At 43.5% G+C, this 18536-nt stretch overlaps 1 protein-coding gene across 1 annotated transcript in view; it reads right to left on the bottom strand.

Moving 5' to 3' along the window:
- DLAT (dihydrolipoamide S-acetyltransferase) overlaps nt 1-18536 on the bottom strand; it is a 47343-nt gene extending 28807 nt beyond the window's left edge. Inside the window, exons 1-5 of the mRNA XM_085864814.1 lie at nt 18128-18536; nt 16079-16180; nt 11767-11891; nt 4447-4600; nt 2162-2288 (exon numbers count right to left, since the gene is read on the bottom strand). Coding sequence (XP_085720940.1) covers nt 2162-2288; nt 4447-4600; nt 11767-11891; nt 16079-16180; nt 18128-18337 — 718 coding nt within the window. The 5' untranslated portion in view covers nt 18338-18536. The remainder of the gene's footprint in view (nt 1-2161; nt 2289-4446; nt 4601-11766; nt 11892-16078; nt 16181-18127) is intronic.

Here is an 18536-nt window from a genome sequence, read left to right as displayed (position 1 = left end):
ATCAACATGTATTCATATCTTCGCAACTAGAAAAGGTGTAAACATGATTAAACGTCCTTTTATATATTTTCTGACATGAGGAATCTGATTCCCCCCCCATTATTTATTTGAAAACAAAATGTAAAATGGCAGTCAAATATGTGCAACATATTACCACCGATGTAGCGAGAAATGACTATCTCAATTTCAGCAACCGGATACCAGATGAAAATGACTAAATTAACTTTGTTTCAGATGCAGAGAATAATATAGTTCATCTCAGAAAAAGAACCCATGTGAAAGAATAATTATTACTTTGTTTAGTAAACAAAGCTATAGATAGACAGCTGCAGACTCTTCTCTCCTCTCCTCTCCTCTCCTCTCCTCTCCTCTCCTCTCCTCTCCCTCTACAGACCTTGACAAAAATCACAAACTCATCAAACACTTGGAATATGTCTGACAAATCTGACATATCTCCATATCTCTCTCCATGTCTGTCTCTGTCTCTTGTCTCTCTCACTGTCTCTCTTGACCATATGACAAACCCTCATATATACTTTCTTAACAATCCTCTTGAGGAAGTTCATTCATTCAAACTCCTGGGTCTCACTCTCAGCTATGATCTTTCCTCGGCAAACCACATTCCAAGTTGGCCACCAAAGCCAGCCGTCGACTGGGCATCCTCCATCGTGCAAAGTCCATCCTTGACACACCTGAACTCCTCCGTCATAAAGGTTTAAAATCCCAATATAGTGCAGATACTTTTGCCCTCAGGTCGTGTGGTGCATGTAAAACATAAGAGATACAATTTAAAAGCATTCATGACACATGTGTGAAAAACATGTTTTATACTGGAAATAGTTATGTATTTCAAGCGATGCTATAACGAAACGACGTTAATCAGGGCGACTTTATGTGGGGTCTTACTCTATATATTGCAGAAGAACGTTGAATAGTTACTGCCGGATAGGCCACTGTAGAATGTAAAAATACTTTAAATGACCAACCTGACTAACTGTGAGCTGTTCGCAAAGCATAGGCAAAGGAGCAGCCAAGTAAGACTTGGGGTGTTTTTTTTATCATCTCATTTGGGTGGTCGTCATCATGCTGACGTTTGGAGAAGAAAAGCATGACACTGTGTGTTTGCGAAAAGAGTATCCAATACCAGCCTTGATAGCTGTCTCATGAGAAGGCTCTATCTAGTCATGTCCTTGTCTTTCAGGACAGGTCCATGCAATGTCCATTGCAATAAAGCAAACGGAATTCAGCTGTGTATTTCAAACTGTCTAAAAACCTGAAATATTTTGGAATAACTAAACCAGTGGTTTAATGAGGGGAGAGTTGAAAAAAATAAACACATCACAGCAAACTCAAAGTTCACAATCAACGGAGCAAGTATGACACGAAGAAGAATTTGTACGACACGTTTGATGGAACGTGTGACATCAATCCTTAGCTGCTCACTACATAAACCTGAACCAAGCTGTCCTGACGAGCCTCGTCATCTCACTCGGACCGCTTCATTGGGCCAATTGGAACAACATAAACACACCATAAATGACATGGCTTCAGAATAAATATGTTTTCATATATTCTCTCCTTTAAAAATAAATTGACTTTTGCAATCAAACAAGCTCAAATGAGCCAAGATCCTCGTCCTCTTAATGATGACGTAATAAAAACGAAAATTACGTCATTGTGATGTATCAGGTTTGCGATAAATTGTCTGTGCTGATGCCCGGCTTGATTCCCGCAAACAAAATTCAAACAGCTTGCCTAGTTTCGGAGATAATGGTATAGGCGATTTCCATTAGCGGCGATATTATAACGTCAACTTTTTTTTGAGGAGGAATTTTCGAAATCGGAGATGGTTACTGTCTGCGCAGGGTATTTTTACATGTATATGCCAAGTTTCAGGAAGTTTCGATGAAAACTGTAGGCTGTGAAACAAAAAAGTCCACAAGAAGAAGATGAAGAACAACAACGTGAGTAAGACTTCGAGATCCTCCACGAGGATCTAAAAAGGGAACAGGCCACATAAATTCTTATTATGAATTCAACGTAATGGAGAAAGGAAAATTCCCACCTGAATCAGAATCTAAATTTCCAAGTTATAAAAACAATAGTTTTTAAATAGTGCTTGATAAATGATTAACAAAAATAGTATGCAATAAAAACACACCAATTGTCGCTTTATCAGTCTCGATCTCAGCGAGGAGATCTCCCTCGCTAAGGTGTTCTCCCTCACGCTTCTCCCACCTCTGGATGGTCCCCATTGTCATAGTGGGAGAGAGTGCCGGGAGCAAGATCTGGTGAAGAACACAATAATTAAGTGAGGGTCCATGCTGCGACAAGGCTTTTCTTATCAACAAAATATAAGGGTATGTTCTTTTGAACATATGAGTCCCCTAGGACCATGAAGCTATCGTTCTTGTTGTTAAAGGCCGTTATGGGAACACAGAAAAAAGGGGCTAAAGGTTTAAATGTGTATTAAACAATAATAAGGAATGGGTTATGAGGGTAATGAAAGACAAGGATTTATTAGCAGCGTCATCATGGTTGGCGTCTCGCAATACAATATATTAGCGCGATTAAAAATACCGTTTTTTTTCCTCGCATCTTCATGTCTGTCAAAAAACCAGTGTCAAGGTGCACAACTACTGCTCATAACCTATCCATTGAGGTGTTTTCCACCCCCCCCCTGCTTTCCCGTTTTCACGCCACTGTCCACACAAAATTCATCAATCAATTCTATACAGAGTCCGGGGGACTCAATGATGAAATAAATAAAAATACTGAGACCAAAATGGAAAGTACAACTCCAATTTCAAAAACTGAGAATTTGTATGTCGTAAGATCATCATTTGATTTCCTTCACAGGAGCGAATCTCATGGAAGAGCAATTTTTTTGTTTTTAACATTACATGTTTAAATGTAAAATGCACCATTAAGCAGTAAATTAAATTTCAGCAATGGAGGCAGCAATTTCTTGCCTTTTATGTCCATGACTTTTACCTTTAACAAGCTATGTCCACGGCAAGTTGAATTTAGCATACGAGGTCAGTCTAAAAAGTAATGGGACTGAGCCTGCTGTGTGCTCCACTAACACAACTTGAATGAATGGGTTGCGTCAGTCTTTCGCAACATTCCAGCATTATATATGATTGGTGATGGTTGACTGCGCTCATTGTGTGATTTTGTACAGGTCGTGCTTTATACGTTGTCTAGTCTGAGTCGTCGCGCTATGAGTCGTGAGCAGAGAGCCAATCTGAAGTTTCTTGCCAACCTTGGCAAAACACCTTCCAAATCCTTCGCAATGCCGCAGCAAGTCTACGGGGAAGAAACGATGTCACGTACACGTGCATTTGAATGGCACAAGAGATTCAAAGAAGGACGGAAGGAGGTTAAAGACGATCCACGGTCTGGAAGACCTTCAATGAGCAGAATGGTGGATAACATCGAGCGTGTGAAGCAGATGGTGCGCGCAGATCGTCGACTCACGGTGCGGATGATTGCTGAGGAAGTTTTCATCAACAAGGACACTGTCTGGAGCAGAATCACTGAAAATCTCGAAATGTGCAAGGTGTGCGCAAAGATGGTCCCCAAGCTGTTGTCCGAGGACCAGAAACAGCAAAGAGTCATTGTCTGTCAAGACATTATCGAGCGCCTCGAGGACGATCCAGACCTGCTCGGGAGAGTCATTACTGGCGATGAATCGTGGATATTCGAATACGATCCCGAGACCAAACGGTGGAGTTGTAACTGGAAAAGTCCGGCATCACCAAGACCAAAGAAAGCAAGGATGTCGAAGTTGAAGTTCAAGGTGATGCGCATCGTGTTTTTTGACATCAAGAGCATCGTCCACTTCGAGTTTCTACCACAGGGTCAAACAGTGAATCAATACGTGTACAAGGAGATCCTCCGGCACCTCATGAGATCAGTCTGGGACAAGAGGAGGGATCTGTGGGAGAACAACGCCTGGGTGCTCCACCATGACAACGCCCCTGCTCACAGTGCCCTGAGCATCTGACAGTTTCTGGCGGAGAGGAACGTGCCAACTTGAAGCAAGCCCCGTATTCGCCAGACTTGGCCTCTTGTGATTTTTTTTCCTATTCCCCAAGCTCAAGTAGGTGATCAAGGGGACCAGATTTCCTGATGTAGAGGCCATTAAAAGGGCCGTGTCGACGGAGCTCCAGAGGATTCCATAAGAAGCCTTCTGGAGGTGCATCGAAGTGTGGAAGAAGAGGATGGACAAGTGTGTGAGACTGGAGGGAAACTATTTTGAAGAGCACAAGCTGTGATTTCAATATATATTTTTTGGAAGAAAATTTCTGTGAAGTCAGTCCCGTTACTTTTTAGACGGACCTCGTACTTTCCCATGTTATTTTTGAATTTTACATGTGGAGCACACAGCTCATAGGAAGTCTGTGCATCACCTGTGGAGGTTCTGCACCATTACATTCTTACCTTTATGTGAGGAGGGTATGACTTTGCTGCAGCTGCAGCTGATGGCGTGGTGGAAGGTGGTGGTTTTGACGTGGCTGTGGGTGGTGGAGTAGTTTCCGTGGTGACAGCAGCAGGATCGAACTTGTAGTCTTTGAATGCAGCTACCGCATTTGCACTAAAATCACACGTAAGCAGAAACATATCAGACCTGCTATTAAAATGAAATACTGCTCCATCAGATTTCAGGGTTCATGCTATGAGGAGGCAAGCACTGCCAAAGAGGGGAAAGGAGGGATGTCATCACAGACCAAGGCAAAAGTAAAATCTACAACACACACACACACATATATATATATATATATATATATATATATATATATATATATATATATATATATATATATATATATATATATATATATATATATATATATATATATATATATATATATATATATATATATATATATATATTGTTACGGTTGTGGAACTTTGCATTACACCATAAAGGGTCCTCAGGTGAGATATATCAATAAGTTAATGTGTAGTTAGCCCAAACCCGTTGTATAGAGGGAATATATGTGATCCATTTGGGCTGCGACGCTTCAGTTATCCGTTTTTCTTTGGCTATTGTTCATTTGGTGCAAGAACAACAACGAACATCGCCACAACCAACATCTCACGATCACGCTATTCACTACACGACGCCACCTTCCACAACTACGCTACCACATCTTTGCCACTCGCCATTCAACGAGCACTGTGCAGGCGCGTGCAAGAACAAAAACCAACAACGCCTGTGGGGTTTTCCCACCTAATTTCCCTGCCCGATGCTTCCGTCTGAATCCCCCCCACCACGCTTGGTGTGAAGGGGAGGGATGCGGCAGCTCGCTCCCGATTGGTGGATGCACGGCGTCAGGCGGTCGGAGTGGGGGCACGCCCCCCTTCGAGAGCTTTCTGGAAACGCCTCGAAGGGAGGTGGAGACAGAAATGGGGCGGGGCAACGGGGCGGAGCCGGCCCCTACAAAAGGCGTGGGCGTGGAGAGGCTCGCGTGCAAGGAGGCTCTTGGTTCGTTCAAGCGATTGACAAAAGGCGTGGACGTAAAGGTCGACGAGAACGTCGTTCCCTTTCCTGTTCCCTTGTCCCTGAAGGGGAATTGTGGAGAGTTGTGGTGATCGTCCCTGGTCGGAGGTTCTGTTCGTTCGTCCGAGCTGTCGAGCGGACCACACGAGCGACGCGCGGCACGAGCTCGCGGACCACGCCAGGGGGACTCGGAGTTACGGTCGCCAAGGACTCGACGTGCTCCGGGAAGTCGCGACTTCCATTTCTTTTGGGTTTTGCGTAAATGTGTGTGTGTGGCACCAGTCTTGAAAAGTAGAACTGTTTAAGTGTTGTAATAATTATATTCGGTTGTAGCTCTGCATTGTGTCCTTGCTTTTATATGTGCATCACTGTATGGCTGTAAATACGTGCTTGTGTGTGTGTGTGTGTGTGTGTGTGTGTGTGTGTGTGTGTGTGTGTGTGTGTGTGTGTGTGTGTGTGTGTGTGTGTGTGTGTGTGTGTGTGTGTAATCAAGTGTGCTTGTTCAATTGTTCCCCGTCTCGCTGCGTCCTTTCCTTTGTTGAATCTCCATCTTGCATCACGTAAGGGATTAATAGTGGGTTTTAAAGCACCCGGTAATTAATCGGAACCGTCAAGGCCGACGATAACTCCGCTCGGTTATCCCTGTAATACGGAACGAACTGCTGAAGCGGTTAGTGTCCGGAGTCGGCCTGTGGCGTGGTCTCATCCCTCGGCAGATTACCCGCGCGGGTACTTAGGTATACCGACATTCGGCGATTCACCCTATTTCGCGCGGGTAGACTGCGGACTGGGTGGCGGTGGGGTTAAACCCCCACCCGTGACTGGTTTCTGGCGGTCGTCCCAGGAGGGTCACGACTGAATTGTCCGTCCGGTGGACAACGCGGTCACGATTCGAGTTACGCGGCCGATCGCACGCCGTGCGGGCCAGAATTCGCAACAATATATATATATATATATATATATATATATATATATATATATATATATATATATATATATATATATATATATATATATATATACATATATACACTAGTGGGGTGTGCTTAAATATTGTGAAAGCATACGAACCGTGCTTCCCCATTGTCTCGGGTCGCTCAACTGCATTTGATTTTTTAATTTATTATCTTGCCAAAACGAATTTTTTGCAAGATATGTTAGTCAGCTTGTATGTTTTTTTTGTTTGTTTGTCTGTAATCACGTATAAAAAAATTCTGCAGAGCACAGTTATCATTGGAAATTTTTGTAACTTTGCATATCAGAGGCCTATAGAGGTCCATTTCAGCGCATAAAATTTTGAAGGTCAAGGTCAAAGGTCAAGGTCACTTTGTCGCAAATCAGGGGAGTCGACGAAACCCTTATTCTTTGAGTAATTTTGATCAGATCGTCTTCAAACTTCATGGGAATATAATTCATGGTCTGGCGCTCAGCTGATTAATTTTTGGTGGCGATTGGCCTTGACCTTCATGGTTCGCGCTTCAGGTCAAACATATTTGACCCCAAGGTCAAATTTTCAAGTTTTAGGAACCATATCGTGTCGTACCTCAAATTAAACACCTCTGAGTGCTTTCTCGATACGTCAAGCTTGAGACATTATGATGTCATTTGGTGACGTTATGAGGCAAATGCATATTTTTCATGGTTACTCTGTAGAACGATTCTCATCGGAATCTCTCGTAGGCAGATATTCCTCAAGGAGTCGCTCCTGGTGGATAGCAGCTCTGTTCACCTCAGTGTGACCTTAAAGAAGTCACACGTGGTCACCTTTTGGCAAGATACGGGTCACCCTGCGGGTGACATTGGTCTTTTTATTTTTTATTATTTACGGATGTGTTGTCCGATGATTCTGTGATTTTTTTCTGGTGTCTCGGCTTTGATGTCTGTTGCTACACAAAATTACCATGCTTCTTCCTCCATTGTTTCGGGTCGCTCACCTGCATTTTTTTCATTTGTGGATGTCCGAAGATTGTGATTTATTTTTTTCCCGGTGTCACAGCTTTGATGCCAATTGGCATGCAAAATTTCAGCTTTCTTCACATCACCCAGAAGGTACTAATCTTTAATATCAGTGAGTGAGTCAGTCAGTGAGTCAGATATATATATATATATATATATATATATATATATATATATATATATATATATATATATATATATATATATATATATATATATATATATACATAGCGAAACGTGTGGCGTGTGACAAGCATTCCGCCGATCTCCATTGGACATAGTCCTACACCAAAGCGTCACCTCAATCCAGAGGCCTCCGCCCGGCAACTCTGTCAAAGAGACAAAGATTACAAGGTCAATATCAGTTAAACATCAAACGGAACCAACTATCCAGATTTTAGGCTTATTTGGTCTCATCAGGACGGAATACCGATAAATATCGAACCAATGATAACCACATTCATTGTTTACCATTCGTTGTTGAAATATCAATCGCGCCTCCTATCTGTTATGGTGAGCAGCCGCGGATTTATGTCTCACACGGTAAAACCGCATAATCCAGAAAGAACAACCGTTCGTCTGCTACTCAGACGATTGTTCCTGCTAATGCAAACCATTCAACCAGAAGGCATGTGGTGCGATCGGCGGGTAAATCGAAATATAGAGTGTGACGAGCACTCCCCTGATCTGCAATGGACATAAAGTTCTACACCTCCTATACATAGCGACCGTGGCTCGGGACTCCGTCGGGACATCCCCGGGCAAAATAAATCAGAGGGTTAGAATGAGTAGAGCAATGGGACAAGTAAACTATGAGTTCAAAACAGAATTGAAAAGTGTTTTCAGCGCTCCAAAGGAAGGAATCCTCACACCACGGCAGGATGGCCAAGAAGTACGCACACTCGCTCTTAGCTGTCTCGCCTGGGTTCAAATTGTTTTTGTGCGATCTGCTTTCATTTAGGATGTTATTTCATTTCATTTGGAGCTTGGATAGATGTTATCTTCTTTATGAAAGTGAATGAGACTTGGTTTGTTTCTGACGCTAATCCTCTAAGCTCCCAAGGTTAATCACCACAAACCTTAAAAGATCACATTTTTTAACCACGTTACACATTTATAGGGGTTTCAAACAGTTACTTTCCCACAATTCACAACTTATAAACACATGAGCCACCACCTTTCATGGGGAAGGGTGGGAGTCTGGAAGGAGGGGTGGGGTGGGAGGAAGCAGGAGGAAAGAGAGGAAAGGGTGGTGTGGGAGTCCAGAGGGAGGGGAATGGATGCGGTGGGAGTCCAGAGGGAGGGAATGGATGTGGTGGGAGTCAAGAAGGAGGGGAATGGATGCGGTGGGAGTCCAGAGGGAGGGGAATGGATGCGGTTGGAGTCCAGAGGAAGGGGAATGGATGCGGTGGGAGTCCAGATGGAGAGGAATGTGTGCGGTGGGAATCCAGAGGGAAGGGAATGGGTGCGGTGGGAGTCCAGAGGGAGGGGAATGGGTGCGGTGGGAGTCCAGAGGGAGGGGAATGGGTGTGGTGGGAGTCCGGGTTGGGGGCGGGGTGGGTGGACACGGAAGAGGAAGAGGAAGGGGTGGGTGTGAGTCTGGAGGGGTATTCAATATTATGATAAATTAGTGTTTAAAATTGTGATTTGAGAAACCCTGGCATTGATTTAAGTGGACATGTACTTTGGCACCCCACTGTATATCCAAAATTATTTTGGAGTGCATCCTCACTATAATTGATGGACCAGTGTTTGTTTGTCACGCTACTCCTCCTACAGTTCTGGGCCAATTACATCCAGACTTGCTACAGACGATCAGCATGACCCAAATTAATGTATAGGGGTGTTTTTATCTTTGCCGGAGGTCGGGGTGGGGGGGGTGTGGGGGTGAGGGGGGATGAGGGGGGTTAGGGGGGGGGGGTAGGAGACAAATCCTCAATGTAAATTGTGTATCCTGTAGCGCCACCTGGAGGGTATTACAAGTCTCCACCATTTACAGTGCAGTATTCCTGTCCCCACATTTTCCAGTGTAGTAGTGAGGCATTTTGAATTATAAGCAGTAGGTATATTTTTGCTTCATGCACGTAACCCGGATTTTTTTTGGCCTGTACAGAGCTGTCAGTTACCTATACACCGCCCAAATACAGGTATGCGTCAGAAGAACACGTTGCATGCTTGGAAAAAGATCGCCCGTAGGGTGGGTAATCTGCTAGTTACTTATTAAAAGTGAAAAAAAATTGCTATTTAATTAATGTGTAAACAGTACAACACACGTCATAAAACACTCCATCAGCCATTGCTCCACTACACTGTGCAGTTTTATAATTGCTGGAAATGTACCCATATTAAATCAACAGCAGAGGGATGAAGAGAGAGATAATATTATGCTCAGTGTAATTTCTCTGCATCATCAGCACCAAGACACTGGAAAGACTAGAGTATGGTCCATTGACGATGACGATGTACAGTACAAGCCTGATTGATAGGTGGAAAAGGCTCGATAAAAACACAGGTGGAAAGATTCCCTGAACCCCGTTATATAATGATATCATGCATCAAGCATTTTGAGAGAAAAAACAACTTTGGGCTCAGCGCGAGCTATCATGTGTGGCCTGGTGGCTGCTGGTTGCATAATTTTCTGGGGGCGAAGCTGTGCTGCTGATGCAGTACCCTCTATTACCAGTACACTGGTACTCATTTCACCGACCTTGGAAGGATGATAGGCCGAGTCAACCCCACCTGGTATTAATTCATTGGCCGACAGGGGCTTGAGCTCAAGACCATGACATCTTAAGCATGACAACCTTAACCATTAAGTCAATACCAGGCTTTGGGCTCAGGGATAAAATGGAAACACCATTTGGGACCAAATGCATTACGATGTTATTTTGAACGTCATATCCTCAAGGCCTACCGATTATTTTTACCTCTACCACGGAAGGTGGAAGGAGGTTATGTTTTCACCCCTGTCTGTCTGTTTGTCCATTTGTTTGTAAGCATGATATCTCAAAAAGTTGGGAACGGATTCGGATGAAACTTGGTGGACAGGATGGGTGTGTGACAAGAACGAACTGATTAGATTTTGGTGAAAATCTGGATCTGGGTCCGGTTACTAAAATTGTTTAAATGATTCTTCACCATTGAGAGATAGGACTAAAATGATGCATCGCGCGATAACTCAAAAAGTTGGGGACGGATTCAAATGAAACATGGACAGGTTGAGCATGTGACAAGGATGAATTGATTAGATTTTGGTGAAGATCCGAATCCAGATCCGGATACGAGAATTTTAAAATTTTTGCAGCGATTCTTTACCATTGAAAGATGGGGCCAAAAGATATATCGCATGATATTTCAAAAAATGTATTGGCCCCAATATGTTCTTACGGATCAGGCAGTGTGGTGGAGGTATGTGCTCAACCGAGTGCCCTTCAAGTTTGATATTGAAATTAAACCCAAAGAAGGATGAGCAAAAGAAATACGGTGTTGTTAATTAAAGCAAAATAATAATGATTATTAGTATTATTTAAAAAATACACCCAAGCGGGTTTGACGGTCAGCTTGGATAAAAAAACTTGATGCAACCGAGTGTTAATCAATCTTAGCAACTATGAAAAGTGAAAACAGAATTTAAATTGAACTTAAAATAACCACGCGAAGCCGTGTTGAAGTCAGCGGACCTCGTGTTGCCCAATAAACAGGGCCAGACGACAGAGCTAACGAGAAACTAGTTGGTCGAATTAAATCTTCTTAATAATCCCGATGAAACCCATTATGCATTATAGCCGTCTGATGATTCCTTCTAGGCCATTCGACCAATCGGTCATTTTGCACTTGATGACCTTGTAACCTTGATTATCATCGTGTCAAGTTAGAACTCAATCGGCCGAGACATCAAGGAGGAGATAGAAAAATTAAAAATTTTGACAGACAGACAGACGGATCTGAGGACATCGAACAGCTATATTAGGTCAGCTCGCTGACCGAAAAATTGTGAAATGCAAGTGTTTTATTGTGATTCAAAGTTTAAACACAACTTAAACTTTGTCTCAAATATGACATTTAAACCTGGAACTCGAATAGGATCAGAAGATATTAAAAACTAATGACCTGATCTCAATCACTGGTGGGAAAAAAACAATGATTTCCATGCAAAAGAGCCCAATTACACTGATCACCACAATCAGACACCTATGTCAGCAATGACCCTAAGAACACAACAATAAACCTTTAAATCGCTCTGACTATGTGGATCTGGTGCAACTCAATACCGGACTTGCCAGCAGTGAATAGTGACTCACTCATCAACGGTGACACATATCATGGTTCCAATGGGAATATCCTTTGATCCCTCCGGCATCAAAATCTTTGCCATGAATGCTTCATCCGTGCTTTCAAAGCCCACAGATGCCTTGTCAGTCTCCACCTGCACTCAAAAGAAAATAGAACCAAACAACCATCTCATACATTCAGTCATTTCAAATTTGAAAATATACATAAAAACGAGTGAGCCTGACAATATATTGTTGTGAAAATGATATCGGGAGTTAAAGAGAGGATTAATTAGTTATGTAATAATCAATGTTTGAAGAAAATGTCCTGTAATACTCAAAATTAGCACTGCAAGGATCATTTGAGCAGAAAGACTCTTGTCTTCCTTTCAGCCCTTGTTTGTACTTCATCTTCTTCCGATTCAACCCCGCTTTCTTATTTGTTTTCAGCCCTTCTGCCATGGGTGTAATGGGCCATCAGCACTTTATTTTCCCCATTTCCCCATTGTGTGCTTCCCTTTTACTCCCTTCCCCACTTTATTAATTACCCGCCTCGTGGCCTGTACACTGGCGACTGGAAAGTTGGGCAGTCGGTGGAGTTGTCACACCCAGCACCCTATGCCACGTGGCTGGTGGCACGGCACATATGGGGAGCACAGATGATGCGGCGAGCAAAGCTTTTAAAAAAGGACCTCCCCAGAGGTATGCAGGGTAGTTGAGTCATCAGCTGGGAGCAATCGGGAGTTTGGTGAAGGAAGAGCGTTTTCAGTGTGTGGAGCAAACAAGTCCCAATGGGAGTCGCGTGATGTTCTGGCTCGGACAGGCTCCCCTCAAATCCCGACCAGCATGCTCCACGCTGCACCTCCTGGTGTTCCTGGAGGAAAGGCCATAAACCTCTATCTCCCCATCTGTATCACTCTCCCGGTTTGTCGTGAGTTTGATGTACCAGTACAGGTGTTGAAGACCTAACCTTAGTTTAAAGCAGACATCGAGGCATTCATGTCTGGAATAAACGGGTTCGTCGAGTTTGTCTTTGTCTCTTTCTCATCGATTTATTGCGTTCCCATCCTTGTTCAAATTAAATCCATTATTTTTACATCAACGCAATGGTTGTGGGGTCAGGAACAGTCCGCCAGCATAGTTAAATTATCATTGAGAGCTACAAGCGCAACATAATGTTGATGTGAAAACTAAATTAAACAATGTTAATTATCCCATGCCCAGGGTTAATGCACGTGCACAGTATCACCTCTCACTCAAGATTCATTCTGCAGAGGGTTACCTCCAGTGGGTTCCGGTCCACCCGTTACCATGTGTGTACCAACATAATCATTAACCTATGTCTTGTTTGTAGAAAACAGTGGAATAAACAGTACTAATGCAAGGCAGTTCCTTCAACTCAAATATCAGTGGAACCCCCCCCCCCTAGAAAAAAAACAAACAAACAATAGTCACTTTATATATATATATATATATATATATATATATATATATATATATATATATATATATTTATATTTATATATATATATATATATATATATAAACAAGGGAAGCTGAAAAGTAATGCCATCTACTATTCTTTTTTCCAAAACAGGTAAAGCTAATGGAAAAGAAACGCGCGCGCGCACACACACACACACACACACACACACACACACACACACACACACACACACACACACACACACACACACACACTCACACACACACACACACACACACACACACACACACACACACACACACCTTATAGCAATCCCACTGAATGTTTGTACATTGCAGAAGTCAGGCAAATGTGGTGCAACTCAAAACTGGGCATGCCATTTGGGACCACAGGGAACAAAGTAAAACGTTAAAGAAATAAATAAAACAAAAACAAGAGGAAAAAGAAAATCTTAAAAAAAAAAAAATTTTTATAAAGTAAAAGTATAATTAATTCATTTGAAACCACCTGCAGACAGCCTCGACAGACAACATAGCATTGGAGGTATGCAGACTTACTTCTGACCCGTCCAGCCTGGGTTTGAATCCTGACCCAGCTATAAACTTTCATCCCAGTGTTTCACAGCCAGGGCAATTCATCAGTTTGTGTGCCATTCCTCGGCTGGATGTTAAACCAAGCGTCCTGCCTGCTCGCATTAGTCGATGGAAGTTTAGAATCCCATGGTGCCCTTTACAATGAGTAGATAAGCCATTACCGGCACCATAAACAAAATCCAAATTCCTGCACTGACTGGCTGTTAAGGCCCTGTCACAGCTTGACGTTTTAGCCAGCGTATGCCGATGTATGAAAAATTTGGCGAATACGCTGGCACACGTCGAATACGTTATGGGTAAGTTTTGTATACGTTAAGAGCACGCTGAAGCACGCTGAAGCATGCTGGCATACGTCATAGTACGCCGAGCTCGTCGACAAATTTTAAGCATGCTTAAAATTTTTCTATGTGCTCGGCGTATGACTCACACGTTCCGCATATGCTGGCCATAAGTTGTTGGCACGTTATGCGATCGTTGACACACGTTACTCGTGAGTTACTCATGAGTCAAAATACGTCGAGGTAATGTCTAGCGTACCCAAAACTTATTTCTAACCTATGAGTAACGTGCTTTGAACCTTTGTGTAACGTATCTCAAACGCATATTGATGCATGTAGACGTATTTGACGTCTTCCGGACGACCACAGAACTTACTGAACGTGTTTCTAACTTACAGCTACCATATAATGGCGTATTGGCAGCGTTTAAGGGAATTGGTATATAAAAATGGGGTAAACACAGGAGGAACCCATCAGTGTGAGTAGAGTAGATGTCCATGGTGAGTAGATGTCCATGTCAGTAGTATCAGTATCAGTAGTAGTAGTAGTAGTAGTAGTAGTAGTAGTAGTAGTAGTAGTAGGTGAGCGTGTCAGTAGCAGTAGTAGTAGTAGTAGTAGGTCCATGTCAGTAGTAGTAGGTGAGCGTGATGGGGAAGGTGCGGGTGATGATGGATCCTCCTTGCGTCCACATCCACGGCCACGGCCAGGAGACTTCTTTGCAGGATTCTTCGAAGTTTTCTTCGGCATGACAGTGATGTTGACACTTCGATGTCTAGTGCGGTTATGATTTGAATCATCGAGCGGCAGCCTTTTAATAGGCTACGCCACGTGATCGTCGGCGATACGCTGGCGCGTGCTATGCATAAGTTAGACTATCGTTGGGCATAGGTTGTGAATGCTGACAACACGCTTAGCATTCATTGGTATAAGTTATCGAAATGTTCTGTGTACGTTACTAATACGTTATGCATATGTCGAACTCGTTATGAATACGCCCAAAAATGAAAAAAAAAAACATCAATAGTTCAGCGTACGCCAGCGTTTTACATACATTTTGATACGTTGCCGTACGCTGGCTAAAACGTCAAGGTGTGACAGGGTCCTTAGAAACCAACATAAACACACCCAACATAACCCTCACCCAGGAACTGCACCATCAGCACCAGCGTTCCGTACAGAGTATGGTACATCAACGTTGATGAAACACACCCTGGTTGATATTGTTAAGACATCAGTGGAAGATGATGTTGATCAATTGAAAACATGAACAAACTAGAATATACTCGGTAGAGTGCAAACCTCTGCCAAGCTGAACAGTTAATGTTTTGTATCCTACTGATCGGCCAGATCTGGATCCGAACCTCCAAAATCTAATCAGCTTGTTCTTGTCACATACCCAACTCAACTACCACGTATAGTTTGAATCCGTCCACAACTTTTTGAGATATCATGCGGAACTGTACATCATTTTTGGTCCTATCTCTCAATGGTGAAGAATCACTTCAAAATAAATAAATAAATAAATAATTTTTAAAAACGGATCCAGATCTTCACAAAAATTGATTCAATTAGACATTGTCACACACCCAACCTGTCCACCAAGTTTCATCTGAATCCATCCACAATTTTTTGAAATAGCGTGCTATATATATCATTGTTCGCCCTATCTCTCAATGGTGAAGAATCACTTTAAAATTCTACTAGTCGGATCCGGATCTTCACCAAAATCTAATCGGTTCATCCTTGTCACACACCCAACCTGTCCACCAAGTTTCATCAGAATTCGTCCACAACTTTTTGAGATATCCTGCACACAAACAGACAAACAAACAGACAGACAGACAGACAGGGATGAAAATATAACATCCTTCCACCTTCGGTGGCAAAGGTAAAAATGGGTAAAAGTCTATTAACTGCAAGAAATCGTGCAACATCCGTCATGAAATCCAGAAATTGAATTAAAACAAAATATATTGCAAGAGATGTGAAAATCATGGAAGTTGAAAACGTCATCGCCTTCTTACCTCGGCGATGAGATCCCCCTCTGAAATCTTGTCTCCCGGAGCTTTTTCCCAACGTGTGATTGTACCCATAGTCATCGTCGGAGACAAAGCAGGGAGGGCAACCTGCCATGAGATACATTGATCAAGATTAGCCACATATACAAGAGGAGATGCCACAACAAAGATAAAACTACAGTGAAGTCGATAGCATGCCCATCACAGATGCCCACGCTGCTTCTCACTGAAATCAAAGTTGAAAGATGGTTAAAAAAAAAAAAAAAGTTCCACCAGGAATGATGCAATGTCAAGTTTTGAGTAAAATGTTTATTCACCTTTTGACCTGTTGTCCCCACTCCTTGGGGCATGAACCAGGGATCAAACTTAAAAACAATTTTTTTTTTTTTTAACCTGATACATTTCATGCGTCCCCCAATATTGATTGCATATTCAAAGTTTCATTTTAAAATGTTCACATAATTGCCAAATTTTTTTGGTCATTGACCTTGACACACCACCCCCAAGGAGTGGCACCATCACGGTGGTTCATAACTACAGAGTTTGGTGAATTTCTGCACAACCATTTCGGAGATAGCGAGATGGACGGACAGAGCCAATTACAATATTCGCCAGATTTTTTCGAAAGTGTGGGGATGTCTGTGTCTGTGTCTGTGTCTCTCTGTCTGTCTGTCTGTCTGTCTGTCTGTCTGTCTGTCTGTCTGTCTGTCTGTCTGTCTGTCTGTCTGTCTGTCTCTCTCTCTCTCTCTCTCTCTCTCTCTCTCTCTCTCTCTCTCTCTCTCTCTCTCTCTCTCTCTCTCTCTCTCTCTCGTGCAGCCTGTGGCTGCTATGCCGCTGATGCAGTGTCCCACTTACCAGTACACTGGTGCTCATTTTGCCGACCTCGGAAGGATGACAGGCTGAGTCAACCTCCTGATGTATTTTTTTAATTCAGCGGCCAAAGGGGCTTGAACTCAGGACCCTAGGATCCCAAGCCGCCACCCTAACCACAAAGCCAACACCATGCTTAGTGTGGGGATCTATGTCTATGTCTATGTCTATGTCTATGTCTATGTCTCTATGTCTCTATCTCTATCTCTATCTCTATCTCTATCTCTATCTCTCTCTCTATCTCTCTCTCTATCTCTCTCTCTATCTCTATCTCTATCTCTATCTCTCTCTCTCTCTCTCCTCTCTCCTCTCTCCTCTCTCCTCTCTCCTCTCTCCTCTCTCCCTCTAGTGCAGCCTGTGGCTGCTGGTTGCATCATTGGTTGGGACGCGGCTATGCCGCTGATGCAGTGTCCCCCTTACCAGTACACTGGTGCTCATTTTGCTGACCTCAGAAGGATGACAGGCTGAGTCAACCTCCTGGTGTTAATTCAATGATCCCACAGGGGGCTTGAACTCAGGACCCGAGGTTCCCAAGCCGCTACCCGAACCACCAAGCCAACACCAGGCTTAGTGTGGGGATAATGAATAGATACGAGTGCAGTGCATGGTTAACGGGGGAACAGGCTCATACAACGATGACGATGTTTCGTACGCAGCCTCCGGCAGCCGAGTGAATCATTTCTGGAAGCGCAGCTGTGCCGCTAATTCAGTGCCCCCATTACCAGCGAGCTGATACTCATTTTGCCGACCTAAGATGGATGACATGCTGAGTCAACCCACCTGGTGTTAATTCAATGACCCGACAGGGTGCTTGAACTCAAGACCCTAATATCTTAAGTCAGCCACTTTAGCCGTTAAGTCAACACCAGGCTTTGGGCTCGGGGATAAAAAACAACCTGGAAACACCATTTGGGAATCACTTGTGCAATTTGACGTTTGTTTAAGAAAAGACAGTGTATCTGTCTGTCTGTCTGTCTGTCTGTCTGTCTCTCTGAAGATCGTGCCAAAGTGGACCGTGGTCTTCAATAGGGCAGAACATACAAGGATTGGGAATAAATAAATAAAACAAGCTGAACACCAGAGAGTGCGTGGGAGGAGAGTGCTTGAGATTAAGAGGTCCAACCAGGTTAAAAGTGGTGAATGGAGCAGCTAGACCTTCACTTTGCATCCACAAGGACAACCCACCAGCTGATGAGGAGGTAACGAGTAAAACCTCAACGATCGGCCAGGTCCCGACCCCACTGAAGGGCCAACTGTAGGCCATGATCGCACAGCAAGAACCAGTCGAGGCCTGGCCCGTCCCAAAGCCTGCAGCCGCAGGGTTCGAGTTCGGACACGAAACCCAGGCAGCCATCGGGTTCGCGCGACCATACGAGGACACAGTGTGCAGAGCATCGGAACGAAGGGAATTAAGGTTAAAAAAAAGATAAATATATTTAAATATGAAACACGAATATCGGTTTTAAGATAAGGGAGGAAGGGGTTTCTGAAGAAAAGGAGAACGAACGATCGCCCCGCCTCCACGACAGATCGGAGAAAGGCAAGCTGTCCTTGACAGGGCCCTTGCGGTCCCGCTTTACGGTAATTTGCATGC

This window comes from Eptatretus burgeri, chromosome 2 (assembly GCF_056783735.1).
Source record: "Eptatretus burgeri isolate ZD-2024b chromosome 2, Ebu_testis_v1, whole genome shotgun sequence".
Lineage (NCBI taxonomy): Eukaryota > Metazoa > Chordata > Myxini > Myxiniformes > Myxinidae > Eptatretus > Eptatretus burgeri.
This window is presented reverse-complemented; position numbering and strand designations above follow the sequence as displayed.